At 42.5% G+C, this 27974-nt stretch overlaps 1 protein-coding gene across 1 annotated transcript; it reads right to left on the bottom strand.

Annotated features, from left to right (window-relative positions):
- Window positions 1-491: 491 nt before the first annotated feature.
- On the bottom strand, window positions 492-27900 carry Endod1 (endonuclease domain containing 1). The gene is made up of 2 exons (XM_027951359.2): window positions 27505-27900; window positions 492-3781 (listed from the first exon to the last, which is right to left on the bottom strand). Exons 1-2 carry the CDS (start codon window positions 27802-27804, stop codon window positions 2579-2581), a joined length of 1503 nt encoding a protein of 500 aa, XP_027807160.2. The 5' UTR covers window positions 27805-27900; the 3' UTR covers window positions 492-2578.
- Window positions 27901-27974: the final 74 nt, after the last annotated feature.

The raw sequence follows: 27974 nt of genomic DNA, 5'->3' as shown, positions 1-27974 counted from the left end.
GGCCTAAGAACAGAACAGAGCCACAGCAGAATCTTCAAGCCAGAGGTTCAGTAACCCAAACTCCTACCTCAGAGTTCCCAAAGTTAGGAACAAGCCAGCAGTCTAGTACCTGGTGGAGCTTCAAGACCAACACAACCAGTTCCAGTGAACTAGAGGTACAGTTAACACTATTGGTCCAGAGTAAAGGGCCTCAGCCACCTAACCTCATGAACATTTTTTCATTATTCCTTCTAAGGTCTCAAAAAATGTCATGAAAGTCTAAATAAATAGACAATAGAGAAATGACTGTGGAAAAAAAAAAAGATATTTCCAAATGGTTCTCAAGAAGCGGTTTGGATGTCCTATTCTTTGCGTGATGCTAAGTGACTCAAACTGCCATAGATGCTTCTCAGTTTCCAAATTTGGACCTTCCGGTATGCAAATATGTACTATAAGGGAAAACAGGTTACATGAAATGCAGTATGCACGATGTCCCATATAGATGACAATCATTTTCATTTATTTCATTTCATTTATTGAGCATCTGAAAGCATTGCACATGCTAAATTCAGGGCCTAGAACCTGGTGGATGAGAAAATCCTGCTTATGGTTTGAGGAGATAGTTGAGTGACAGTACACTTTTCCATATCTGCCATCCTAGGTGTAATGGGGCAACCCTGGCTCCTGCTTTGCTCTCAGCTAGTCATAAAACTGAGGACAAGCCTGTTGCCTCCCTGTGCCTCAAGCTCTTCATGAGTTCTGTCTCTCTGGTCACTTCTAAGATTCCCTTTCTTTCATCCAGCAGGATTCTTGACCTGATGTACTAACGCAAATCTTAACCCTCCTCTTTACCCATAGAAAAGTGTAGGCAAATACTGCTTTGGACTCTTGGATAAATCAAGTGTCATCTGTCCCTAACATGTACCATTCTTGTGCTCACCCTCCTAACCCTGCATCAAAAATTGATCAGCTTGGCAGCCTGCTGGCCCCTGCTTCACTCTGGGTGCAACTCAACTCTTTTTCTACAAAGTGTACCTCTTGCTACACTCTTTCTCATCCAGCTCTGTTACCTTTCTAGACTCCTAACTTTTGCATCTAACTTTCTGATGATTCAGGGGCTATACCAAGTTCAGTATTTCACCACCATGGCCCTTTCCTAGTCACAGAAACTGTTTAGAACACTCAGAAAAATCCAGATGACTATACTAGCTGTGGAAGGCAAAGCAAAATCTGATTCTGTTACCATTTTTAGTGCAAGACTTAAAATGAAAAGTGCTTGATCAAAAAATGGGAATGGCTTTCAAATTTCACCTGCATTTCTAGCCTCAAACACACTATAAAAATAATTTCCTGGGGCTGGGGATGTGGCTCAAGCAGTAACATGCTAGCCTGGCATGCGCGGAGTGCTGGGTTCCATACTCAGCACCACATAAAAATAAAATAAAGACGTTGTGTCCACCGAAAACTGAAAAATAAATATTAAAAATTTTTTTCTCTCTCTCTCTCTCTCTTTAAAAAAACATAATTTCCTAAGAGATAAAGATTCTTAAGTATTTATATACATAAAATTTTCCCCAGGATGGCCAGAATATTCTTTTATTTTTGTATTTCAATATGGATATACCATAACAATTATTTAAGGAGAGAAGTCAAACAGTTTTTCTGTATTGGGTACTTACTTGATACATTAAAAAGATGTAGTATGTTGCAGAGTATAAATTTTCATATTATTTAACATGTAGACCTTTGAGCTCAGTCTTGTCAGCCAGCGATTTAATATACATCAAGTTAATCCAAGCTTGGCTGAGGATATCCTTGGTTCTGCAGCATCCACTTAAGAGCACGGCTGTTACCCTTGTGTTCCCTTTTTTACACCTGAGGGGCTGTATTTACTCCATTCAAGGCTGCATCCAAAATTTGTTATGCAACAATTGGCATAAAATGCTTATCGTTATCTAAAATAAAAATGCAATCTTCAACTTTGGAAGAAAATAAAACTCTAAAGGTTCTTGAGAACCATGGAAAGCTAAGAGACATCACAGGTTTTATATCTCTAAAGGAGCTATTTCAGTGGAAAAGCATCCTCTGCACTTTCCCAAGGTCAGCTGAGTTGGGAAGAAGGACAAGCAAAGGCTCAGAAATTGGCTGAGGATATTTAGATCGGTTCTGCCTTAAATCTCAAAGCGTAATGAGAAGAACAAGGTTTCTTTTTCCTTTTCTCAGAAAGCTTTTGGTTAAAAGTTATCCTAATGCTTCTTTTCCCTGTAATTTTTACTTATCACAAATGCACATCAGAATGTTTCAGGTGTTTTACTCTGTATTAGTGAATCACTGAAGTTATTAATGACTTGGAAGTTTCACATATCTCTAGAGATACACTGCAGATTCCCATACCTAACCCCACCCTGAGCATTTCTCTTGGGTCATCTAAATTGCATCATATTTCTTTGCAAAAATAGGTGAACACCCTCATCAAGAGCCAAAATATAATGACAATTAACAGTGATAGAAACCCATTGTAAAAACAAAATATTCCAGCTTTCTCTATTAAAAAAAAGATCAAATTCACTCTGACTAGATACTATTTATTTTTTGAATTCTATAACTCCCCAGAATTGTCAAAAGTAACCTTGTAGCCAATCCGCTTGAAAACACTAAAAACAACCTGAAATAGGCCACCCATAGTGCCAAATGCAGTCTCAAACAGCAGAGCGATAGTGCCACCAATTCCCATGGCAATATCCTTGCACACGACTGGAAGTGCACCCACAGTGTACACAGGGAAAGTGGCTATATCCATAAGGACTCGGAGAGGGATACTCAGAACACGGCAAACGGTCTTCAGCAGACAACAAAGGATCCGAAGAATGGCTCTTATGACCTTGACCAGGACCTTGAGCACCTTCCAGGGTATGCTCACCAACTCTTCTCCAATAGCCAAGAAGTATGAGATGATAGCCGAGCCCAGGCTGTAAAGGCAACTTTCTATGCCATCAACCACCTGCTTGGTAACATACCACAGGAAATAGACAGTGTTCTTCAGGATTTCCACCACAAGATAATAAATTAATTGGAAAAACATGATGAATGGGGTAGCAATGAAACCTATGAGTTTTCCCAAAAAGCTACTACTTCCCTCAGGTGTCTCTGGAGGCAACAGGGCAGACCTCTTGCTCTTGGTGCTGGGGAGGGGACTAGAGCTTTCTTGAGATTGCACCATTCGCTCCTCATCCTGGACTTGATTAACCATTTCGAGGATCTTTTTCATTTTCTCTGTGTCTTGCTCAGTCCCACCACAGTTGTTCTGGAAAAGCTGAGGGTTAAATGGAAGCAGTTTCTCGAGGTCTTTCACCATCACATCTTCGATGATGTCACTGTCCCCGGTATGCTTGACAAAGCCCATGGCCCAGCCGCCTCCAGGGGCAGCACAACAGGCTGCCAGCCAGACAAACTCAGGGATAGTCACTTTGTCTTTAACTTTGCTGCCTGAGGGCACTGCACCTGTAATGATATACAGGTCTTCCCCGTTGCCACAGTGCGGGATTAAGGCCTGGTCCACCAGGCTGTTGAGATTCATGTACCATCGTTCTTGGAAGGACTGGGTCATGGGAACTGAATTTGTGAGAGTGAATGTGGCCATCTGGATATCACTGCTGAGGGTGAAGGGGTACAGCTGTCCTCTTTGATAAACAGAATCAAGGTAATCTGTATTCAAGGCTTGCTTGCTTCCCAGATTGTTCACAGAGGTGATGGCCTCGGCCTCATTCATCACCTCCTCAAGGCTGCTGTGGGGGTCATCGATCTGCAAGAAGAAAACAGATGCTGAGATGCATCCCCATCCAGAGCAGAGGGTACACAGTTGGATCATTCCACTAAGACTCTGGGGAAGTCCCTATTACTCTAACATTTCTAAAGCTGAGTTTGGAAAGACTTGGTGCTCAGATATACATACATTGCATTCTAGTATTTCACAATCCTGGAATTTGAAAGCATCCTTCAAAAAGGTTGTTTTCTATTTTACTCCTTGTATGTCTCCCCATCCCTGATCTGCAGCTCCATGCCGTCACTCACACACATAAACACACAAAGCTGTGGCATCTTTTTTTTTTCCCCCCTAGGAATGAACCCAGAGTCTTATACACATTAGCACATGCTCTACCACTATGTTACAAGTCAGCCCATGGCATTCTTTTTGAATCTCCTCAACTTTTAGGAATTTCATAGTTCTTTTTTGGAATATTTCCCCATGAGATTCAAAGTAATTTTAAAAACAAAAAAAGAAGAGAATAGATCTCAAAAGGCCCATAAAAATCAGAAATGCACTCAAGAATTATGTCAATGCTGCCTGCAATTTAATGCACAGGTTCCTCACAAATACTTACAATTTTAGGATGTATAAAACCAACTGCTGTAATCAGACCATTTAAACCAAATGGGAGGAAAACATAATTTGCTGTCAATTATCAGATATCAGACAAAGCTCAAATTCAAATTAGACTAACTGCTGTTTGAGATCAGGATTAACCAAGGACTATATTTTTATTTCCCAAATTAGACTGTAAATTATTTGACATCAGGGGCCCTGTACAGTCTCCATAGGCCTGACACACACAGTATCCAGCTAAAGGCCTATTCTTATTCATGTTCAGGCCCTGAGATGCTCATCATTGCAGTATTTATAATAGCAGGTGAGAGAACAAATCCACATTTGCAAAAACAAGACAAGTTAAATAAATAATGTTATATTCATCAAACAAATATCTCAAATCCATTAAAAAGCATTTATAATTATGGTAAGTTTACAGTGGTAGGAAACTGTATGCTATGATGTTGAAAGCAAAATGAAAAATATAAAATTCAATGATCATAATTTTTTTTAAAAAAGCCAAAAATATGCAACAATAATCTTTGGAAGCAGATACAAGAAGCCAACAGTGGTTGTTTGCTTCTTGGGGATGCAAATGATTTTTTTTTTTTTTTTGTTTCCTCTTGATGTTCTTGTTTCCCTCTCTGTACTTCCCCTACCTACATCAAACCATAAATTATTTATAATATATGTAATTTTAAAAGGAAATCAACAAACAATTAAACTAATTAAAATAATTTAATGCACAGGTTCCTAGGGAATTGACTCCCTAGTACTGGTGTCACTCGCTAAATCCATCATACAACCCCCCCAGTGTAATCAAAGCCACAGGAATTGTGTTGTACCTCCCATCTGGGCACAGCACAACCCCACATTTTTCCATCTCTGCAGTGGCAGGTGCAGGCCCTCCCTCTCATACATGCTCATGTAGGGGTAGGGAGGGCAATGGATGAGTGATTTGTCTTGAAACAGGAATATCTGCTGAAGCCTAAGGGAGTAACCCACAGGTTGAGCTACTCACTCACTCCACTCTTCCCCCAGTCTTAGATGGAGCAATGATCCTAGATGCTCTCCACTCCCACCACCTCCCCAGTAAGACAGAGATAAGAAACTCATTCATTTTGCAAATCTCCTATCTCTGTCCAGCTGAAAGATATACCCCAAGGAAATATTCACTTCATTCCTAAATCATGAGATCAAGATATGGCAGAGTTAAGATCCATGGGGCCTTGGGTATAAGATGGTTACTAGGGCATTCTGACTATATTTAACCTGGTGTAATGTCTTCAGCTGTTCTAGGGGAACTCTGGAGATGGTTTCTGAATTGGCGCCCTGTGACAGAGCAGAGGCAGCATTGCCAAAGTGCCTTCATCACAAGGGCCACCCACTGGTGAAATGGTGCCCACAAGAATAGTTGGCGGGTCTGGGACCAGAGCAAAGACAGGGATTCTTGGATGAGGAAAGGGAAAGAAGCAAAGTGAGGGAGGCAAGAGGAGAAAAGGGAAAAATAGAAAAGGGAAGAAAAATGGGGGAGGGGGGGAGGAAGGCAGGCAGGCATGTAGTATCCTGTTCTTAGGCAGAAACCAGGATACTGGGTTGACTCCCAAACTGCAGAACATGATCTCTGGTTTGCTACAGTCAGAGGAGGCTGAGTTGGGTACTTCTACATTCTCTCAGTTCACTTGGGTTCATGGGGCTACAGATTTCTTCTGCAGTCATGCACCTAGCAATCAGGTTAAGACTCTTGCCAAGGTGCCTGGGAAGGTCAGGGCCCAATTCCACACTGGGCCCTGTGTGCTCCTCTGAGCAGCCCTTCCTATGAATAACTAATGAAACTATATGTACTGGACATGTTGGAGGTAGAAAGCACATCTTCCCTCCCCTTCCCTCTGACTTTTTCAGAACCCCATATCCATGATCACTATATTGTTACAAACCCTAGATTTAACAACAATATCATGTCAAAAATAGAGACAGAATGCCTGGATAGTCTACCTACATACTAATGTGGGAGGTGTTGGAGACTAATATTCTTTGAATTATACCTTAAATATTTTTAATACAATATACAGAAGGCGTTTTGAACTTACTTTTCAGATGGTGAAACTAAGACACAGAAAAATTAAGTAACATTTTAGTCATCCAATAATGATCAGCAGGATTAGGATTTGAACTGGGGTCTTGCCTTAAGCATGTGTCACTAAGCCATACCATTTCCCATCATCTTCATGGACATAGCTCTACAGTTTCCTCTATCAGAAAGTAGGGGAAAATGACCACACTGTCTGCAATTCCATCTTCTCTCTAGAAGTAGGCACTGTTCCTGTTAGCACCTCCCTTGACAGTTGCCCTTTCCTTCTTCACACCAGCAAAGGTAACACAGAAGAGCAAGCCTCCAGGCACAGTAGACCTTCTGAGGAAAAATCAGAAAATCAGCCCCATCACAGTCTCCTCCACTCCCACTCCACAGGGTGAATTAAACAGGAAAGGGGCTCTGTGTAACCAAGGTGACCTAGGTAAATTGTATAGCTTAACGGACTCTGGTTGGTGTTCCTTAAGACCTTCTATTTTCAAGGAACAAAGACTCATTATAGTTTCTCCCTATAATGATGGGTTCATTAGAAGGATAAAAGGCACAGAAACCTAAGAAAAGTTTAAATAACAGGGTCCACAAAGACCCAGGAATTGTGGTGTACCTCTTCTGCTGGAAATAGAAATGGATTCCAGGCAGTGCAAGAGAATTTGGGCAGAAGGTGTATGCTTGAGACTAATTAGACACTACTGCCTGCCTTTGAGAGACAGTCACACTTGACCTGTCAGCCGTCCTCTTTCCCTCCCACCTGGATTTGCCCCCTATTTCTTCCTGCACAGCTCTTTTCTTCTCCAGGGCTGCTTCTTACACTTGATCGCTGTTCCTTCATAATCTGAGCTTGCACAGGGACCACTGTGCACTCTCTAGCCACTTGACATATCATTAACCTTCCATTTTAGCCTCTTCTGTTACTTAATTTCCTACTTAAATGCTAAAAAGACAGAGTCTGATTTCCTCAGCTCTTCTTTTCATACCAGGCCATGACAAACAGGCTGTCCTTGAGTCCAATGCCCACCTCTGTCCATCAGCCCTGTGTTGGGTGTTGGAGAAAGAACTCTGGTGGTCTGCATAAGGCTGCTCCTCCACTGGGAACCCTGGTGGTATCAGCACTGTAGACTTGGCTTGTCTGCTCATGGTCCTAGTGCAACACACTGAAGGGGGCAAATTAATGTGTATTTCACTACAAAACTAAACACAAACTAAAAACTAGGGAAATTTCCCAAGGTTTATCTAATCCAGTATTACATCTCTGACAAAAATTATAGTAATGTTTTATAAGAAGATATGCTGATCTTCCATAAGCCTTCTATTCTCTCTTTGGAGAACCTTCTTAGATATACATCAAAGCCTCTCTATCCTTTATGTGTCATATCCTCTTTTTCCCATTTTAATCTCATTATCTCTCTATAATGCATTCTAGGTGAGTTCCTCAGATATGGCTTCCAATTCACTGGCTCTCTTTAGCTATGCCTAGTCTTATTTTGTGTGTGATGTTAGGGATTGAACCCAGGGTCTTGTGTATGCAAGGCAAGCCAACGAGCTATATCCTCTGAGGGATGCCTGTGTGTGCTTGTGACTAAAATACCTCCCTAAGGTATGGAGACTTGATTTTTAATGGGAATAGTACTTGACAAAAACAGTCAAGTATATTCTTTGCTACTGTCACTGAAAGGACAGATGTATTTTTTTCTATGCTTTCTACAGTCATAGTTTAATGATCTGGTTATTGCAATTACAGTAAATTACTGACAACTCTGCTCCATAAAGACAAAAATAGACCTATGATGTAAGAAGTAATTTCAGATTACAATTTCTAGATTATACCTTCCTTTTGCAGTCTTAACTCTTTGGCTTCCCAGTGGAACCTCTGGAGGTAGGGGAACATACAAAGCTCTCTCTGTCTGATCCACCTCCTGGTGACCCAGTCCCTCTGGGCTGCTGATGTAATTTGATAGAGTTGCTGTATTTAATGGAAATTTTTTTTTCTAATCTCAACATGTTAAGTAGGTTTTAGAAGAAGGAGCTGTCCCCATTCCACCAGCCTCATGCTCCATAAATAATCTTATAATAAATTCCTTTTCAAATTTAGTACCAAGAAAAACATTGCTTCTGTAAACAAGCTAGTCTGTTTTCTTATACCAAATAGTAAAAACTATTTAAACCCATGGGGTTTCTTTTTTGTTTCAGAATTAAATGAAGGGAGACATTCAATTTGGGGGATAATATAAATGTAATATTTAACAAATGGGATAGAAATTTGAAAAGGAATACTGGAGGGGAAATAGTCATCAATATTTATTAAGCCTATATTATATGTGCCTAGTACTATAGAAAGAAGCATTGGAATTGGTAATGATAATAAAAGCCAACATTAATGACTTCTATCTGCCAAATCTATGCTAAGAGCTTTACATGTATTGAATTAGTAAGTGACTGAGCTAACTCATTCCCTCATCTAAACATAACATAACAACATCTAAACATAACAACTATGTGTTATTAGTATCGCCTTTTGATAGGTGAGGAAACTAAGGGTCATCAGGATTAAATAACTTGCCCAAGGTCACACAGTTAGTATGTGGTGGGATCAGAGTGTGAACTAGGGAGAAGGAGCATGGGAGGAATAGAGGAACTCTAGATAGGGGAGAAGAATGGGAGGGGAAGAGAGGGGGCATGAGGTTAGAAATGGTGGTGGAATGTGATGGACATTATTATCCAAAGTACATGTATGAAGACACAAATTGGTGTGAATATACTTTGTATACAACCAGAGATATGAAAAACTGTGCTCTATATGTGTAATAAGAATTGTAATGCATTCTGCTGTCATATATAAATAAAAAAATTAATTTAAAAAAGTATACCCAATAGCTAATGTTTTATATTCCTACAAATACATCTTTATATCAAAGAGTGTCACATTTATTTATGGAAAGAAGATACAGATACAAAGTTAAATAGAAATTCAAGAGAAAAACAACAGCATAATAAAGGTTATATCCAACACTAAATAAATGATAGGGGAAAAAAGAATATAATTTCAGTGGAAGGAAGAACATAATGATTATATTATGAGAAGACTTCTTGGGAAGAAAAAAAACCTGAAGAAAGACTTGGAGGATGTGCTAGACTTTGATAGATCTACTGAAATCAAAAGGTCAGTAACAGTTTAGTAAGATTTCTACACAAAGGCTTAGAGGCAGGAACAAGCAGCCTGAGAAAATAGGATTCACAGTAGGAAAAGTGCAAGGTTTAATTGGAAACAACTGGACAAAAATTCAGAAAATATTGTTGCATCCCATTTACTCTTCACATAACCCAGAAGGCAGACATTATGACCATGTGCATTTCACACATGGGAAAAAAGAAACTCAGATAAGGGGCAGCAATGAAGTCATCCAAAAAGTACATGGAAAAGCCAAGACTCAAGCCTCGCTTGTCTGATTCCAAAGCTTCTAACCGTATGCCTGTAGCAGCATCAGCCAAGGAGTAAACTGAGAACCACATGTGGCCACCAAGAGAAGACAAGAAGAGGCAGGATGGAGCTGTGAGGATAGTAACCTGGTGTCATGTCAGAAGTAAAGACAGGAGAACACTTTGACCAGAGCCTGATCAACACTGTGTGCCACCTCCCACAGTGGGGAATCAGAAGGATGGAAATAAAGGCCACGACTTGGATGACTAGGAATCAGTAGTGGCAGGGCTCAGCAGGTAGAAGTAAGTGGATTTTGGCAAAAGGAGGCTACAGAGTGGACCTCTTGTTTGGGAAGTCTTGGATAAGGGCAGGAGATCAACAGAAACTTGGCTTGAGAGACAAGGTTTTGCAGGGACAAATGAAAGGGCCATTTTGAGATTGAGGTTACTTGACTCTGTGCACAAAGGAGCATCTTAAAGCTGATTCTTGAGGCTCTAGAACAATTAGAGGGCAATGAACTGGAGGAGCAGGGAGCATGAAGTAGAGTGTTGTCCCCAAAGATTGCTGGGCTGCAAAATCCATACAAACCTCATGAGCCAGAGTCACACAGTGTAGATTTGCCATGGGAAATTTGTCTCTGAGGAGGGAAAGGAGTTACTTTTTGATAATGATCCTCAGAAGCACAAAGATGGAGATTTGGGGCTTGTCAGCACCAACGCAGCTCACCAGCCTGCTCCACTCCTCTCTTCCATCCGCCCACTCTTTCTAGCTCCTCTAAGGCTAGAATCACACCACCTTCAGAAGCATATTCTTTGACATACTTCAGAGACATGGCAGATAAAAGGGAGCTCCTCTGAGGAGTTAGGAGTCCCAGCCAAGATCTCCAAGATCAGTCAGGTGACTGTGCCATGGGGAAACAAAATAAGTGTAGCCCTGGGAATAGGCAGAGGATGACAGAATGTCCCAAACACAAGAAAGTTCTACAGAGGGCTAGGACGACTTGGGGGAAGAGAGGGGAGAGAAACTCTCAATGTGCTACTAAGGTCAGCTTTAAAGAACACACACACACACACACACACACACACACGTACAATAGGGGGCTTGACAGTCAAGAGAAAAGAGCTATCAGAGAGTGGGGAAATGAGTGTGCTAGAGTGAGCTCCCGTGGGTTTGCTCCTTGTATTTTTACATACTGAAGCCTCCTCAAGGGTTGGGATCATCTCTTGTATTTTTCTGTCTGCCTAACAAAGCTCTGCATGAGGTAGGTTCTTGGAAGATGATGATCATAAAGGCAATAATGGAATAAGAGGAGCGGAGAACAAGGACAAGTATATGGGGAACACATTGAAAGGGGCAAGTGTAGGCTGAGGGGACTCTCTTCTGAGATCATGGGAGGAGTAAAGGGTAAATGAGGGGCTGGTATTGGCAAATTCCTCAGGATGTGGTGGTCAGCATCTGCCATGGCAGCCAGGGGGCCTGAGCACAGGGAGATTAGGGAAGATTTTGATCCTCCTGAGATCACTGTGCCAGGAAATTTGCAAAAGAGGAAAGAAGGGCTGCTGAGAAGAAAAGAGGCTCTGGGGAAGTCAGCAGAGATTGGTGGGGCAGGGCCAGCTCTGCCCAGGCCAGGGCTTCAGCTTTTGTACTTTTTGTGCCCCTAAAATGATTTGTAGCTCCGAGATAGTGGCAGAGGAAGAATTGGTCTAGGTGCTGTGGTGGGTATGCAATATGGGAACTTTGTCAATGCAAACAGATTGAGGCTCCAGACCCAGGTGGACAGGGGCCGAGAGTTTCAGGTAATAACTAATGGCACTACTGACGTGAAGGGACTGAGCAGGTGCAGCTGAAGAGCAAGATGGGTTCAGAGGAAAAGGAAGGGGAGAAGGTTGGGAAGTAGGAGAAGTGAATCAGCAGGAGGAGGGGCCAGGCATGACCCTGTGGGCGGTAGGCAGCTGGCATGAGTGCAGACAGAGCCCAGGAGCACAGGATGCAAGTGAGTGGGCAATGTCAGAAGGATGACTACCAAAGACAAAGGCCATGGTGGTCTGTCACTGTATACGTTTATCCATCTGTCTGTCCCACTGAATTCTAGGGTCAGGACTAGTGTCAGTTTGTTCTGCTCCCACACCTGGCAAGATGGCCCAGCACATTAGGAAGTAACTGGCATTTGTTAAAAGATGATCTCACTGGATTTCCACAACAATCTTCTGATGCACACAGGATTTCCTCCAATTTGCAGACAAGACTCTACTTCTGCCCCATGATCTACCACATGGAAAAGGTGGTCTTGATGAAGGATCATCAAAGCAGTTATTAAATTTGGCAATGAGTCACCATGGAGAGGGTGGAGTTTCCTTCCCCTGGAGAATTTTAAGCTGAGACTAGATAAGCACATGCAGGGGATGAGTCAGACAAGATCCTGTGGTCAGGAGAAGACCAAGTGAGCCCCTATCTAACGAACTCTGTGGGGGACAAAGAGCCTGTTTCCTTTGGGGGTTATTTTATTTTTCAACAAGATAAATAATAGGATGAACTGAACAATGGATGTTCCAATTTTGTTTCTGTGTGAATTATGGTGTGTGTGGATGCACAGAGATATAAGAGATGCTATCACCTCTGCATCATTGGATAGACCTGAGAGCCCCTCCTTCCAAGGAACCCTAAGTAAAGTGGATGATCAGAACATCAGATAATCTTATCAGAGATGGATGGGGGCATAAAGATCCTCTGAGGTCACATGGTATAATAAACTAGGCCTGAGATCTGGGGAAGTCCAAGGAGAACCTCCTTACCATGGAAAATACTCAACCCAGCTAGGGAAAGAGCTGTTTTAAAAAAAAAACACACACACACACACAAAAAATCAGCACAGCTGATTAAGACACTGGAGGAGGAATAAACCAGGAGGCCTTTCAGCTCTCAGGAAAGCGTATCCCAACCCACCCATTTAAGATAAAAAAAAGTCATCTTCTTGGCATCTAAAATATTCTTTATCTTCTTGGGAACAGCTTTAGACAAATTATAGACAAATTAGAAGGATACTGATCCCCCCACCACCTTTTTTTTTTTTCTTTTTTCTTTTTTTAGGACATAGAAATGCAGAGCTTTTCATTTCCTGATTGGCCCTCTGGCTCTAAGGATTGGCACTATGGACTGCTGGCTGGTGTCTCCACCTTCCTCCCAGTGAATCACCTTCCTCTGGGCTCCCAGGCCACACACACCTTCCTGCTTTGGGAAGAATGAGGCCTTTCCAGTGCTGGCCTGAGGGGTGCACATCCAGGGGAACCCAGGGGGTGAACTGTGCGGATGTACACAGAGGAAGGGTATCCACTTCCATCTGAGACTTTTCTTTTTCTTGAAAATTTGAAACATTAAAAAGAATCCTCTTTTTTTTTTTTTTTTTTTTAATGCACCAACTCTAATTTGGCAATAAAATCCACCAAGAAATCCCTGAGGGTAGGCCAAGGGGGGCCACCAGGGTAAAGAGACTCCCCTCCAGGGGGACTCCTCTGGCTGCTCCTTTCACAGTGAGTTTCCAATGCAGCCTAGGAAAAGGCCTTACTCCTTTAAGACCTTTCCAGAGGGCAGAACCTTCTCAGGTTACATCATCCTGGTCCTCTTGGGTTTCCTTCCTCATTACTCACAAGAAGCCTGTTTTCCACTTTGGATTCCACTTTCTTTTCCAGAGCAATTATTCTTAGTATTTACTAGGTGGAACAGAATTCAGAAAAGTCAGTTAAATTGAGAAGTCTCCATTTCTAATTTTTTCCACCTTCTGAGTTCAGACAAGACCAAAGGTTCTTATGCCTGGCTGCACATTAAAACTACCTGGAAGCTTTAAAAATACCGTCAGCCTCACCCAAGCCTCTTAAATCAGAGTAATAAATAATAAAAAGAGCCCCACCAGGATGGTTTTAAAGTTACCCAGGTGATTCTGATATGATTCCAAATTAGAAGCCACTGGGCTAGGCCTTTGTCAGATTCCCATTTATTGCTCTTTGATGGGATAAGTCACTCCTTGACAGCCACTACAGACAATTAGCAATGTCTCCTTAAATCAATGATAATCAAAATTCAATTTGTATCAGAAGAATGCTGGCCCTTGTTAAACATGCAGATTCTTGTACGTCACAACAGAGATATGCGCAGCAGACCTAGGGGTTTAATCTAATATGCATTCTAACCTCTACTCTAGGTGGCACTGATGAGGGGTTGGGGATCCATGAGCCCCACAATGAAAAACAAAAGTTGTAATCATCCTGGGGAGTGCCCTGGCTGAGCAGTATCCACAGACTGCAAGGGCTGTGACAATAATGCCACAGTAAGGAGAAAAATACTGTAGGCCATATGGATCATCCACCTATTAGATTAACTAATAATTTGATCATATAACTTGTATAAGCTGGGCAAAGCGGCACACTCCCGTAATCCCAGTCACTCCGGAGGCTGAGGCAGGAGGCTCAAGAGTTCAAAGCCAGCCTCAGCAACATCGAGGAGCTAAAGCAACTCAGTGAGACCCTGTCGCTAAATAAAACACAAAATAGGGATGGGGATGTGGCTCAGTGGTTGAGTGCTCCGAGTTCAGTTCAATTCCCAGTACCAAAAAAAAAAAAAGTATAAATATGGATTTCCTGCCTTATTCATATATGGACTGAAAAGTCCATCTGTGCTATTTATACTCTTTTGAACTTTAACATCTTTAACAGTATCCTACAGTAATAGTCCCAGTTAATGATGAACTGGTACATTCATGACCCTTCCCCCAAATTCCTTCAACCTCATCTCTCAAACCTTCTTTTATATTCAATCAAAACAGGTCATTCCCAGCTCCCTGTCATGCCACTTCTGTGGATGGAATGCCAACACTCCTGGTTCCCTCTGTGCAGTGGTTCTGCCACCACTGACTAGGGGTGCCTTCCACATTTCTTCTCTGCTACCTAAATCCTCCCCTGGGTGTTCAGATTGAGCTCCAGGCTCGCGGTTCCACTGCACTGTCTCTTTTGCTTTCAAGATCCAGACTCCTCAGCCTTGCTCTGAGTACTCGGAGGCTGACTTCCAGGACTGTATCATCTGAATTCTCTTAAAGGTAGGAAAAGAGAGAGAGTCTTGCTCATCCCCTTCCTGCCTGGCTGTGTGGTTTCTCTGCTGCCACAGTTCTCAACAAACTCCACCCCTCACAGCTTCCCGCCAGTGCTAGTCCCTAGGCAATTGACCATATCTTGCTGGCTCTTTCAGTTCTCTCTAAATAGTTTCTTCATTAAATTCCATTTTTTAAACTATTTGAGTTCCATCTGCTTCTCTAGCCAGGATCCTGGCTGATATAAGCTCAGTGAAATCTTTTCCATGGTCCCAACTCTCCCAGTCCTGAGAAATCACATCGGCAGTGGAGTTTTTCTGACATGATCTCTGAAGACACATGACCCCCTCCTACCCACCTCCATGCCAGTCACAAGCAATGGCCACTCAATTGGTCAGCTACCATCAGCCTGGCTTTTCTCTAAGAAACTCAGAGATGAACAACAGTCAGTGAAGGGTGCACAGACTCCAGAGACAGCTCAGAGTTGGCAGCAAGGCTGACATGTGGGAAAGCAGAGCTGTTTAAAAGAAAAGAGACAGAAGGAGAGTGGGCACAGGACCCGGAACACTCTGTGACCATTTTTTTTTTCTAGAAGTTTTCCGGCTCTGCTTCCTTTGAGAACCATCTCTTTTCCAGTGCCTGTATATTTTACAGGGCTATCTTAAAACAGCCCTGCCCTTCACCTGATTGGCTTGGGTACATGCATGATTCATGTATCAAGAAGCCTGAAATATGGGAGCCCTATTCTTATCAGAACCCAGTAAGCCCCTGAGAGAACTGGGACAAGGGACTACAAGGCAATGGAACCTTCTAGATAATAGGATTAAAACTGGGGAATAAATGAAGAGACAAGTTGTCTTGGTGCCAGAAGTCTGGAAGCAGATCAGCAAGACATCCCAGGGAACAGAGAAGGAATTTCTACCAAAATTTCCAAAAGAGAAGAGTTCAATGGATAACAATAACAGGATCATGCAGAGCAGCTGATTCCACAGAAAAGGCTTAAACCAGCCATTGTTAAGGTGAGCAGGAGTATGTAAAACTAAGGGCACTTCAGCAATGTCTATGGGTCAGCCCTGGGAGTTTGGCACACGCATCCTGGTTGTGTCTAAGGCACACGTGGTGTGGGAAGAGAAGGTTACTTTTTTGTTCATTAAAGTTAACGTTACAATTGAGTGCTTCACACAGTGTAGAGTGACCTCTGCACACACTGCCTCACTGAATCTTCCTCGAGTCTCTCTAGGATAGGGACAATTTACTAGCCCCATGCCACAGATAGTGAATTGGGCTCCCTAGCAATCTGATTTAGTACAGAACACCAGTTTAGAGATGTAGAGATCTGTCAACTCTACCACTTACTGGCCTTGTGACTTTGGACAGACCAGTGATTCCCTGGGTATCTGAGTTCTCTTTATACGAGGAAAAGGATAATGCCTCTCTCTGCAAGAACACAGGAAGGAGAAAGAGGGCTGCATCGTTTTGAGCCAACTGTAAGTTATATATGACATATTCTTGGAAGAAAAATGTGATGAAGAAGACTTTTCATTTGAAGTCCCCAGGTCTTCTATTTCTAAATTAAAATGCTTAATGAAATAAATTATTTATGTGCAAACCCATCCATTAATAGGGTCCCCACCCTCTCCAAGTCCATGAGTTGACAATTGTTTAAGGAGTTTGCTTATTGTGGTCTTACAGACTTTGATAACTAGAATAAAGAGTATGAAATAGTACATGTGTCTTTAGGTAGGTGGGATGAAAATTTCTGGAATGTTTTATATATATATACACACACACTGAAGACTGGCTATCTGTGAGAAGTGGGATCTTTTATATACTCTAAAATGTTCAAAAATATTTTTACCATGAGAATGTTACTTTCATAATCATAAAAATATAAATATCATAAATAACAACCACCACCACTATAATAAAAAGTTTAGTTGAAAATTGTCCACAGTTCAACATCTAAGATTATAATAGAAACAGGATTACTGTTTAGCTTTCAAATGTCACTTCTACTATTAAGTGCACATTTGCCAAGTGTCCAACATTCAATACTTGTTGACTGTTATTTACATTCTAAGCACTATTATGTAGCTAGTTGGCAAATGAAAGCTCATGAGCCAAATCCAACCTACCACCTCTTTTTCATAAGTAAAGTTTTCTTATGTTGACTGTGGCTGTTTTTGTGCTAAAACAGCATAGCTGAATAGTTGCAGAAGATTATATAGCCTGCAAAGCCTAAAATGTTTGCTATTTGGCATTTACAGAAAAAGTTTGCCATGCCCTATTAGATAAGGAGGATTCAATGATGAGCAATGAGAGTCCTGGCCCTACCTTGATGGAAGTTATGAGTCTATTCAATTGGCACAATTAGTTACAGAAATAGATATGTAATTGCAGCATACAGGCAAAGTGTTAGGTGCTACTGCAGAGTAATAGGGGCAGTTGACCTAGGTGGGAATACCATGAAAAACTACAAACAAACAAAACCCAGCAGGTACAAAGGCCCTGTGATGGGAGGGAACATGGACATTTAAAAAAGAAAAACAAAGAGAGAGAGAGAGAGAGAGAGAGAGAGAGAGAGAGAGAGAGAGAGAGAGAAGCCACAGTGGCCAGAGAGAAAGGCCTGACAAGCGTTTTCTCCAGAAAAAGCTGGAGAGGGAATGGTGGATCATTCTGGGGGCAGACTCTGGAGGCCATGATAAGGAGATGTGTCTTTTTATCTGGAGAGAAACAGGGCATTCTAAAGGGTTTCCACAGAGGCACGGGAGATGCAAGGAGATGGATGTTAGGATTTCTCTAGCTTCAGAGTGGAGAACAGCCAGAGGACAACCAGGAGCGATAGGCTACATCAGCAGGAGGCTTTGCACAGACTTGATAAGAGATGAGAGGAGCTTGGATTTGAGAGTAGAGAGAACAAAGATTACAGAAGTGAATTTGGACCAACTTAGGTGCAGAAAGTAAGGTCATTAACTATCCAAAAGAGTCCACATGTTCAAAGGAGTTCACTGTTATAGTGGGTACCCTGGTGCCATATAAAATAGAAACATCCAAGAATGAGAAAATTTTTTTTGTGTTTCATGAACTCTGTTGTTCTTTTTCTATGCTTTTTGCATTCCAAAACTGTGGCCGTTTCCCTATGTGGTCCCTTTAATCATGCATCCTGGTCCATTCAATCAACAAATTTGATTTGGATCAATTCCTTTTCTTGTTATTAACATTAAGATAATGGCAAGCAGATTTCCAAAAACCAGACTGTCATTTCACAAACACGGGGAAGGCCTATTTGACAAGCTGCGCTGAAGTCAGGATTAAGGACAAAGGTAAGAACTTACAAAGGTGGAGGACTTAGGTTACTGCAGTCATAAAAGAAGAAAGAATGTTGGCACTTTCACGGGGGGCACTTTCACGGGGGCAGGGGGTGGGAGGATTTCTGAGTTGGAGCAAAGTCCCTCTACTGTTGTCCCAAAGTAGAACTCACTGCATCACTGGGTCATAAAGTTTCACAGTGGTTTTACTTCCCTGAGGAGCCTATCTGGTGGCATCAAAGGGCTCCTGAACAGACTGAGGCTGAAGGGTGGATGAGTCCTGTGCCTCTGCTGAAGAGGTACAGCTCGGGAGGGTATGGTTGGTCTGCACCCACCTCCCATGTCAGTGGGCATTCAGTCAGGAGCTGGGCTCTCCTCAGTCCTGTACCCTATGGCCAACCTAATAGCCTCTCTACACCCTTCTGGATACAAGACCGCATCCCCACCCTCTCATCTCTGTCATTCTCACTGAGACTAGAGAACAATACTTGTTGCTCACAGAGCATAGCTAACATAGTTTTTAAATGATCTATTCCCCCTTTCTGAATCTGGTGCCTTATGCCTTAAGGGAAATGTCTGTATAGGACAGATCATAGGAAGTGCTCAAGGTGGATAGAAGAGAACAAGACTGCACAAGCAGGCAGCAGGCCCTTTAGTCCAATGCAATATTTATTGAATCTGCAACCCTTTCAGGCACAAAGGATGGAGTCTGTGAGCCACTGACGTTCTGTGGCATGTGGCTGAGGCACTGGGAACATGCCCTGGCAGTAAATAAAAAGGTGAACTTTCAAAAAAAACTTTGAAAGTTTCATTTAAGAGTTAAATAGGGGGCTGGGGATGTGGTAGCGTGCTCACCTGGCATGAGTGCGGCCCAGGTTCGATCCTCAGCACCACATACAAACAAAGATGTTGTGTCCGCCAAATACTAAAAAATAAATATTAAAATTCTCTCTCTCTCTCTCTCTCTCTCTCCTCTCTCTCTCTTTATAAAAAAAAAAAAAAAAAAAAAAAAAAAACAAGTTAAATAGGAATTCACCCAATGCATTAACAGGTTTGGTAACAGAGGCAACTCAGGGTATGCTGTCATCAGACAGCTCCTGTTCAAACCCCAACCCCTTCTTAGCTGTATGAACATGGAATAATAACTTAACCTCTCTACCTCTCTATGCCTCACTTATCTCCTCTGTCTAGGGAGGATAGCCATACCCTGTATTTCCTATGGTTGATGTGAAATTACACATGGGAAAAAAATCCTAAAAAAAATTTCTGCTACACAGTGAGCTTAAGTCTCTTACCTGAAACCCCAGTTAATACCTGAGGGTGTCTCACATTTAGCCTATCTGAAACCATACTCTCCTTCCACTTGAAGCTTTATTGAGGAATGACTGATATATAAAAACTGTACATATTTAATCTGTACAATTTGATGCTTTTTGGACATATGCAAACACCCTGATGCCATCATCACCATCAAAGTGACAGACACCTCCCAAGGTTTCCTTGTGTCTATTCTCCATTTCCTCTTTTGTGTGCATTTGGTACATTTAACATGAGATCTACCCTCTTGACAAATTCTGAAGTGTATAACACAAGCATAATTATACACCAGAGGCACATGCTGTACTACAGATCCCTAGAACTTATTTGTCCATTGTCACAGTGAATGATAGTTCCCCATTTCCTCACCCTCCAGCCTCTGGTAACCACTATTTTGTTCTTACTTCTATGATCAAAGGAGTTTTATGATCCTCCTTTATAAAGCCTCATCTTATTCACAGAAATTCCATTCTTTTGGCTATGTGAGCCCAACTCCTTGAGTCATCTGTGACACCTCCCTTTATCTCCCCACAAAGATTCTTGGTTCTTTCAAAAGACATCCAGAACTACAGAGTCACCATCCTGCCAAACAGATTGCTACACCTTGGTCAAGCCACCATTGTCTCTTGCCAGATTACTAAAACCCCTAACTGGTCTCTCCACTTCTGTCCTCAATCCCATAAGTCTGTTCTTAATACCACAGCCAAAATGATTCTATTACAATCTAAGTTAGATCAGGTCAAAACCCTATGCTCAGAACCTTGCACAATGGCTTCCTGTTTCACAGAGGAGCAAACAAATTTCTTACAAATTGTCCTACGAGGACCTGAATGATCTGCCATCCCTCTTCCCACCTTTCTGACCTCATTTCCTGACACTCTTCTCTTTTATCCTTCTCTAGCCACACTGACCTCTTAGTTCTTCCTCAAACACAAGGATCACATAGACCTCAGGGCCTTTGCCCTTACTTAGTCTTCCTTCTACCTGAATGTTCTTACCCCAGATATCTGCAAGATTGGCTTTGTCACTTCTTTCAGATCCGTACCCAAAAGTTGCCTCCTCAAAGATATCTTCCCAGGAAACATTTTTAAACTTCACCTTTGCCCTGATAGCTTGTATCCTCTTTCCTTGCTTTATTTTTCTGTTTATCATTTAAAACTATTTAACATGCTAGGTATGTTTTTTACTTGTTTATTTGTCATCTGTATCCTCTATGAGTTACTAAACCCCATGATAATAGGTAATTTTTTTGTCTGCTTCACTGATCTATTCCCATTGCTAAGTATAGTGCCTGACACACAGCAGAGGCTCAATAAATATCTGCTGTCTAAATGAGATAAACAACAGAGAACCCAGGGCTTTGTTAAAGCTGCTGACTGTCCCTGCTAACTGAAGGTCAATCAAACCTCAAGACAAGGACCTGCATGCAGTCTTCTGTTTGTTCTGCAAAATGAAAGGTACTCACGTTTTCAGTTTTGATTAAAAATATAAAATGCTCTCAGCTTGACTTGACTTCTTTTGATTGAGCCACACTTCTTTCAAGCATTGGGTCAACAAAACCATGACTGGAATACTAAACAGTACTTCTGTTCTTGGTTCAGCCTATGAATCAGTTTCTCTCTTTTATTTCTCCTTCCTTTCTATAGCCACAGAGATATACCAGCAGGCAGTGCAATATTGCTATGATAGATGTAAAGTTTTGTGGAATATAAAGGTAAGTAACCATTCAAAGGATATGAAATGCATGGTGGAGAAGGAAAATTAAAAAACCAGTATTCTTGGACAAAAATTCTAGGAACAAGACCAGACTACCAGAAATAAGAGCTACTGGCAAGTGGAAAAATTTTTTTTTCATAGTTTTAAAGTTGAGAGAGAGAGAGAGAGCGAGAGCACAAGAGAGCAAGAGAGAAATTAGAAACCCAAAGAATAAAATCTACAGGCAACTAAGCTAACAGCAATCTGAAGCTGGGATTTTCAGAATGGTATATAGGGGTGAAGTCATAAATCATCCCAAGAACTGGATTAATTCAGGAAAATAAAAATAAAAGAACAAATCCAGTTCGTCAGTTTGGATTCAGGCATTTTAACTGCAAAGAAGCATGATAAAGAAGAAAGAGCTAAAACCTTTGCAATGGGTCAAAGCTCCAGTCTGGATTCTGCCATCCAACAGCTGGGTGACCTTGGATACTCGACTGAACCTCCAAGAACTTCAGATTCCTAAACTATAGAGCATGGATCATGATACCTAAAGTCATTATGTAGATAAGTCAGGTTGTGAAGATGTTCGCATATAGTAAAGGATCAATAAATGATATTTCCTTTCCTGGATTGTCAAAATTTGTTTGAACCCAAAGAATAGGGAATTATCAACACTGATCTTTTTCCGAACAAAATGTCCCTAAAACATTCTGCCAATAGGAGGCAAAAACCTTAACTTGCTCCTGAGCATGATCTGTGAGGGAACGCCAAATTCAAAGACAACAAAGGACAAAAAAAAAGACAAAGCCAAGAAAAGAGAAAAAAGCAACGAAAGGCAGCAGGAGGGACTGTTCTCTGCACCACAGAACAAGGGGTGAGTGAGTGACCTTGAACCATCCTCTAGAGCCAGGTGCTTCCCAGTCTTACCCAGACTCAGCATAATAGACCAGAACGCCACTGCTCACTGATTCATGACAACACGCTCTTCATTGCTTGAGACAAAGGGGGCAAAGATATCTCTGGTAACTGGTTGTTGCTGTTTTTTCTTTTCTTTTCTTTTTTTAGTTTTATATATTTATTTATTTATTTTTTAGTTGTTGATAGACAACTATGTGTGGTGCTGAGAATCGAACCCAGTGCCTCACACATGCCAGGCAAGTGCACTATCACTGAGTCACTACCACAGCCCTGTTTGTTTTTTAATCACCTAATTCTGTCTACCTATCTGTTCATTCAACCTTTTGCTTAATCAAATCTCTCACCATGCATTTTCTGAGCACTTACAGGAATGAGGGACATAGGTCAAGCATCTGAGATGATACACAGATAAATGTTTTGCATTTTAGGAGCATTTTGTAGAATTGCAGCAGTCACCTATCTACTCCAACATTCTGTGTGCGTGTCTATTTATCTGTCTGTATATGTCTACCATCTGTCAGAGTAAGATCTTTGAAAAGTATTCAGATTAATATTTATCAAGACCTCACTATATTCCAACTACTATGCTTACATGCTATTCTTGTTGAGTTGTCACAACCACTCTATAAGGTAAACATTGTTATTATCTTTAATAAACCAACTAGAAAAACAGGTATGGAAGAATTTAAAGTCACATATAGCCTGTAATGGCACAGCAGCAGTCTGAATCAAGTGTCTAAATAGGAAGTAAGAATCAGTATTGTCCTGTTCACTGCTTCCTTACACAGAAATTTAAGTTGTGATGTCTTCTATGTATCTGTCCTCTGATGTGATGAAGAGATCTGAGGTTTAGAATCCATTAAAAAGTGTTTCTAAGTGTTTCAGGGTGTGTAAGCAAGAAGCCATTGATGGAAATTAGAGATCAGGGACTTAATCAAGATTCTAACTTGTGAAAACTTTATATGCATTTACTGAGACTTGAAATATGACCTTATTATGCTCTCTAGGAAAATGCTTTTTCAGTTGATCAAAATATCCTCTTCACTCTAGAAACACTGCAACTTGAACAATGTTTATGCTTTCAAATATGTGCTCCCATTTGTCCTTTGATTTCTGAGAAACAGAAATGGATTTGAGATTAGGATTTTCATTTAAAAGATGAAAATTAAAGTCCTAACACCACCAATGCAGTGGATCCATTGTGAAATCGGAGAATACCCATGATGTATAAAAAGAGCAGAGGCCTAAGAGCAATTAGCCATGCATTCAAATCCAAGCCGCATGACCTTAGATACCACAACTAGCTTTCTGCACCAATTTCCTATCTACCTCACACATCTACCTTGCAGTATTTTGGTAAGACTGAATAAATGCACACTGTTATTACTGAATATAAGGCCAATTACTTCTAGCATTCATATTTAGAAAATGATAAGGCCTTATATTTTGTTTTCTGGCATGAATGTACTTAAGAAAGGCATCATGGAAAGGAGCTGAGCTGAATGGTTTAAAGTCCCATGCATTAATCAGATCCCAAGTCTCAGGTTCCTGGAGACCAGAATGAAAACCTTTCAGCCCATCTCCATCATGCCAGATGGGAATACATCTCCTATCTCTTTCACATCTTATCTATATTTTCAAATTAAAGGTGAAATTCCACATAAAACCACAACAGGCGCCTGTGGTTTTTATTTATTTATTTATTTTGGTTTCTCTTTAAATTTCTGTTCCTCAGGTCTCTTTTTAAACTCCTACAGCGTGAGCAGACATGGGATCCTGTATCCAATGCCAAAGGACTGGTATGCAGAGAAGAGATCCAAATCATTTGGGATAACTCCAAAGGTCAGAGCAAGGACTGATGGGGTGGCCTTTGAGGATTGTTCCAGCTCTGCATATGGAACATGTATGTAACAGGGGCCGCTGGCCAGTCACAGGGACAAGCTTCTGAAACAGGAAGCTCCTTGCTGAGAAAAGACAAGCAGAACATCTTACCACTGCGGCCTGATAGATTATCCTAACTACTTTATTCTAAACAAATTCTTTTATTTAACACTTATTAAGTGCTTTCTATGTGCTAGGCACTAGGAATACAATAAGCAATAAAATGCAGTTCTTAGCCTTCGGGGCTCTGGCTGCCAGGACAGATAGATAAGCAGGTAATTAATTATAAAATGCTATAAGTTCAAAATTGGAGAAATTATAAGAGAAGTGAAGAGTTGGGCCTGACTCAGGAGATGGATCCACAACAGGTGAGGAAATCTTTCTGGATGAGGAGACCCAATAGCAGAGTCATAAAGATTGAAGCAGGGAGAGGAAGTAAAGGCAGGATGGAGGAAGTATACAAAGAGCATTGAGGGCAAAGGGAATCAGCAGTAGCAAAGAAACAGACTGGCAACAGCATGGCTTAGGAGAAGAGCTCCAGGCATCTTGGGCATAAATGTGAAGGTGAGGTGTGGTAAGAAACAGGGCTGGAGCCAGAGTCAGAAGCCGGGCCATGCAGGGCCTTGTAAAGGCATTCTGCAGTTTGAACTTTGTCCTGATGATGTCAGGCAGCCAATACCTTAAAGGTTTTGAGCACGAGTAATAATTTTCTGTGATCTTTGATTTAGAAGCCTTTTTCAAAGGGGAACTGCGGGCCGGCCTTGAAAGCTGCTGAGGATCCCAGTGTTTGTGCAGCCCTGCCTGGCTCATCAGCACTGGGCTCCTTTGCTCGCCTGCCTCTTCCTCCCCTGTCTGCTGGGCCTCTTCGTAATGCTGACCTCAGAAGAAGATGATTTGGGAACAAGGCAACTTGGCACTATAAATTGCTTGGAAGCAGCTAGAAGTACATACTGAGCCCTGAGCTGCTCTCTGCAGTGGGGACCTTGGCTGACAGGCAGGTCTCAGGTTTGCTGCAATGCGCTCTGTAGTCCTCCTGAACCTCCTTATCGCCATCCCTCCCTCTCTTCTTTCCTCCCTCTCTGCCCGAATGACCTCAGGGTGGAGGATGGCACAGGGAGCCTATTTATCTTGCAGGAAAAAGCATCCTGCAGTTCTCAGCTCCCAGGCCATTCTGATCTCCCCAGCAAGGTGGGTACTCTGGCCTCCAATACTTTTCAGAACCACTGTACATCTCATCTCTCAACTGCCATCTGGAACAATTTCTCCTCCCTCAGCATCCTCTTTTATCTTTCCAATCCCAACCCTCATTACCACGCCCAAGGTCTCTACTACCTCTGTGACAGTCCTCTCCACTTCCTCTCTGCCATATCATGTCCCTTATGACTCCTTCAAATACTTTATAAACTGCTCTGCCTCCCTAAGCCTTCCTTGATGACTCCTTCCTACCTGGCCCCTCCCTTCCATGATTTCCCTGTATTCTGAGCACCTGAGTACAGGTGCTCACTTCTACTGGTTTACCTGTTCCAACCACTCCCAATAAGCCCTGAATCTGCCTATGTTGCTCATGTTTCCTCAGTTTTAAAATGTGTTCCTCCTCATCTCCCTTCTGAACTTTACCTTATCCTTCCAGGAATAGCACAAATGTCATCCTGACTCCAAGGCTTTGCCCCCTATCACTTTAAAGACAGATTAAATCTAGTAGGACTTTGTTTACCTTTATTAAATTATGGCTTTTTGCTTATGTCACAGTAACATCTAATTAGACACCTCCCTGAGAACTTTATCATTTAATCCTCATAACTACTGCTAATAACTAGTGTTATTATCTCCAAGTTAACTTGCCCCAGTTTATAGCCACTCAAGGGAGGAAATAGGATTTGATCCCACACTGTGTGTCTAATCAGATGCTACATCACCTCTCCGTGCAGAAAAACCCACCTACAAACTAGGAAGCCCTTGAGTTCTGGAGTCATACATTGAATATATCTAGAGTTTCTCTGGTATACTAAATGTCTGGCATACAGCAAGTGCCTACTAAATGATTTTGAATTTAACTGATATTTGTTCAGCATGCATTCCCATGACTTCTTACTGTGTACACTGCATCTGCAAGAGATCCTCAAGAAGAAAGGATCAGGCCATCTATTTTCTTTCTAGGCCCACAATCACAGTACATAATAATAGTATTCGAGCTCTAAGTGCATATGTGGGGGACACTAATTTTAAACTAAAATGTCTTAAGAATGTACACAGTCTTTTTCACATACCTGATTTCATAGGTCCTCAGATAAAATTGGTGAAAGGACATGGAGAAGGTAAGGAAACCAGATTGCAGATTGCTTGAGACCTGGCCGATATCTCAGTGCTAGAAACATCTGAATGAGATTTCAACCCGAAGGCTCTGAATGAGGAATCTGAAAGCCAGTTGGCTGTTCACCTGGTACTAGGCAGCTATGGCCATCAGGAACTGAGGGCTATGTGACAACTCTCCCCCTGGCAGCTCTGATGGGGTGAGAGGTCAAAGCCCAACAGGACTGAATGTTCTGGAGAGGAAGCCAACGGACAGAGGTGAACCAGGATGTGTTAGGCACAGGCCAGCAGGTACTGAGGGCCTCTTGGCATGTTTGATCACTATCACCAGACAGAACCACATGAAAGGTTACATGATTCCCAAGTGGTCTGATAATATAGATGTAAAGAGTCAGGAAAAACTGGTTTCTCCTTCCCAGCAGTTGGAGATAATCAATGTTTCCCTACCATTTGTAACTATTCCATGGCATTTCTAAAAACTCATGCCTTTATTTTATTGTTCTAATTCAATACAACTTCAGATCTAATGTACTCACTGTTGCGTGTAGAGGGAAGCATTTCTACACTAGGATGGGCTTTGAAGAAGCTTTCCTTAGAAGAAAAGGTAGTGACAGTCTAACCACAAGACCTGCCAGATCTTACCAGCTGGTAGGTTATCAGAAACTCTTCACCGGCCTGAACATCTATCTTCTCTTCTGTAAAATGGGTATGAAAATGCTCACCCAACCCCAAATGAATTCTGAAGCAATGACATGAACCCAGGCCTGTGAGTGGCCCTCCTAAGCTTCCCGCGGATCTGCACGGTCTCCTAGGTTTTGGTCTCACACTCCACGCTACTCAGGAAACGAAGGAGACACTGCAGATGTCTGCGCCGAAATGTAAGGAGAACCACCTCCCCAGGGCACCTCCCTCCCCTGCGGCTCTAATGAAGGCTCCAAGATCGTCAAGCTTTTATTGTAGCTTCGTCATGGGTGAGGCTAGTTGTAACTACGCGGGCGCAATGGGGTGGATCCGAAACCCGGGTCCAAGATATCAAAGGCGTGAAGGACTGCCTTTCCTGGCACTGCCCCTGGCGGTATGACAAAGCCCCCCCTTGGAGGCTGGCCCAGGCGCCCCGCCCGGCCCGGGAACCACCTCGCTTACCTGCGGCTCCACCAGCCAGCGCTGCTCCGCACTGCCAGGCGCGGGACGCGCGGAACGGAATGCTGAGAACACTGGGATGCGATCGCGGGTGTTGTATAGGGTGGCAAAACGCTCGGAGCCCTGGAAGCGCTGACAGATCTTCACGTGGGAATCGGCAGCCAGCCCGGCAGGAGGGGTCTCGGCATAGAAAAATTTGTCGCATTCGCCAAAACCAGCTTCTTCCTCTCCCACAAGCCGGCCTTCCAGCAGCCCCGCCAGGGCCAGGAGGCTGCCCAGCGCGAACCAGCGCGCGGTGCCCATGGCGGCCTCTGAGAGCGCGGCGGGGCGGCCGCGGAGCGGGCTCTGCGGGCTGGGCTGGGAGCGCGCGACACCGCCGAGCAGAGCTGGGAGGGGAAGTCCAAACCCGGGCGCCGCGCACAGCAGAGACAAGAAGGGCGGCTCCAGCGGTGGGGGCGGGCCATACAAAGGCC

This window comes from Marmota flaviventris, chromosome 9, assembly GCF_047511675.1.
Source record: "Marmota flaviventris isolate mMarFla1 chromosome 9, mMarFla1.hap1, whole genome shotgun sequence".
Classification (NCBI taxonomy): Eukaryota; Metazoa; Chordata; class Mammalia; order Rodentia; family Sciuridae; genus Marmota; species Marmota flaviventris.
Note: the sequence above shows the minus strand (reverse complement) of the source record. Positions and strands in the feature narration are given on the sequence as shown.

Coding starts and splice junctions, on each gene's coding strand:
- Endod1 (XM_027951359.2), bottom strand. CDS start 27,804: ATGGGCACCGCGCGCTGGTTCGCGCTGGGCAGCCTCCTGGCCCTGGCG. Junction 3,782..27,504: donor GCTGGCTGGTGGAGCCGCAG/GTAAGCGAGGTG, acceptor TTCTTCTTGCAG/ATCGATGACCCCCACAGCAG.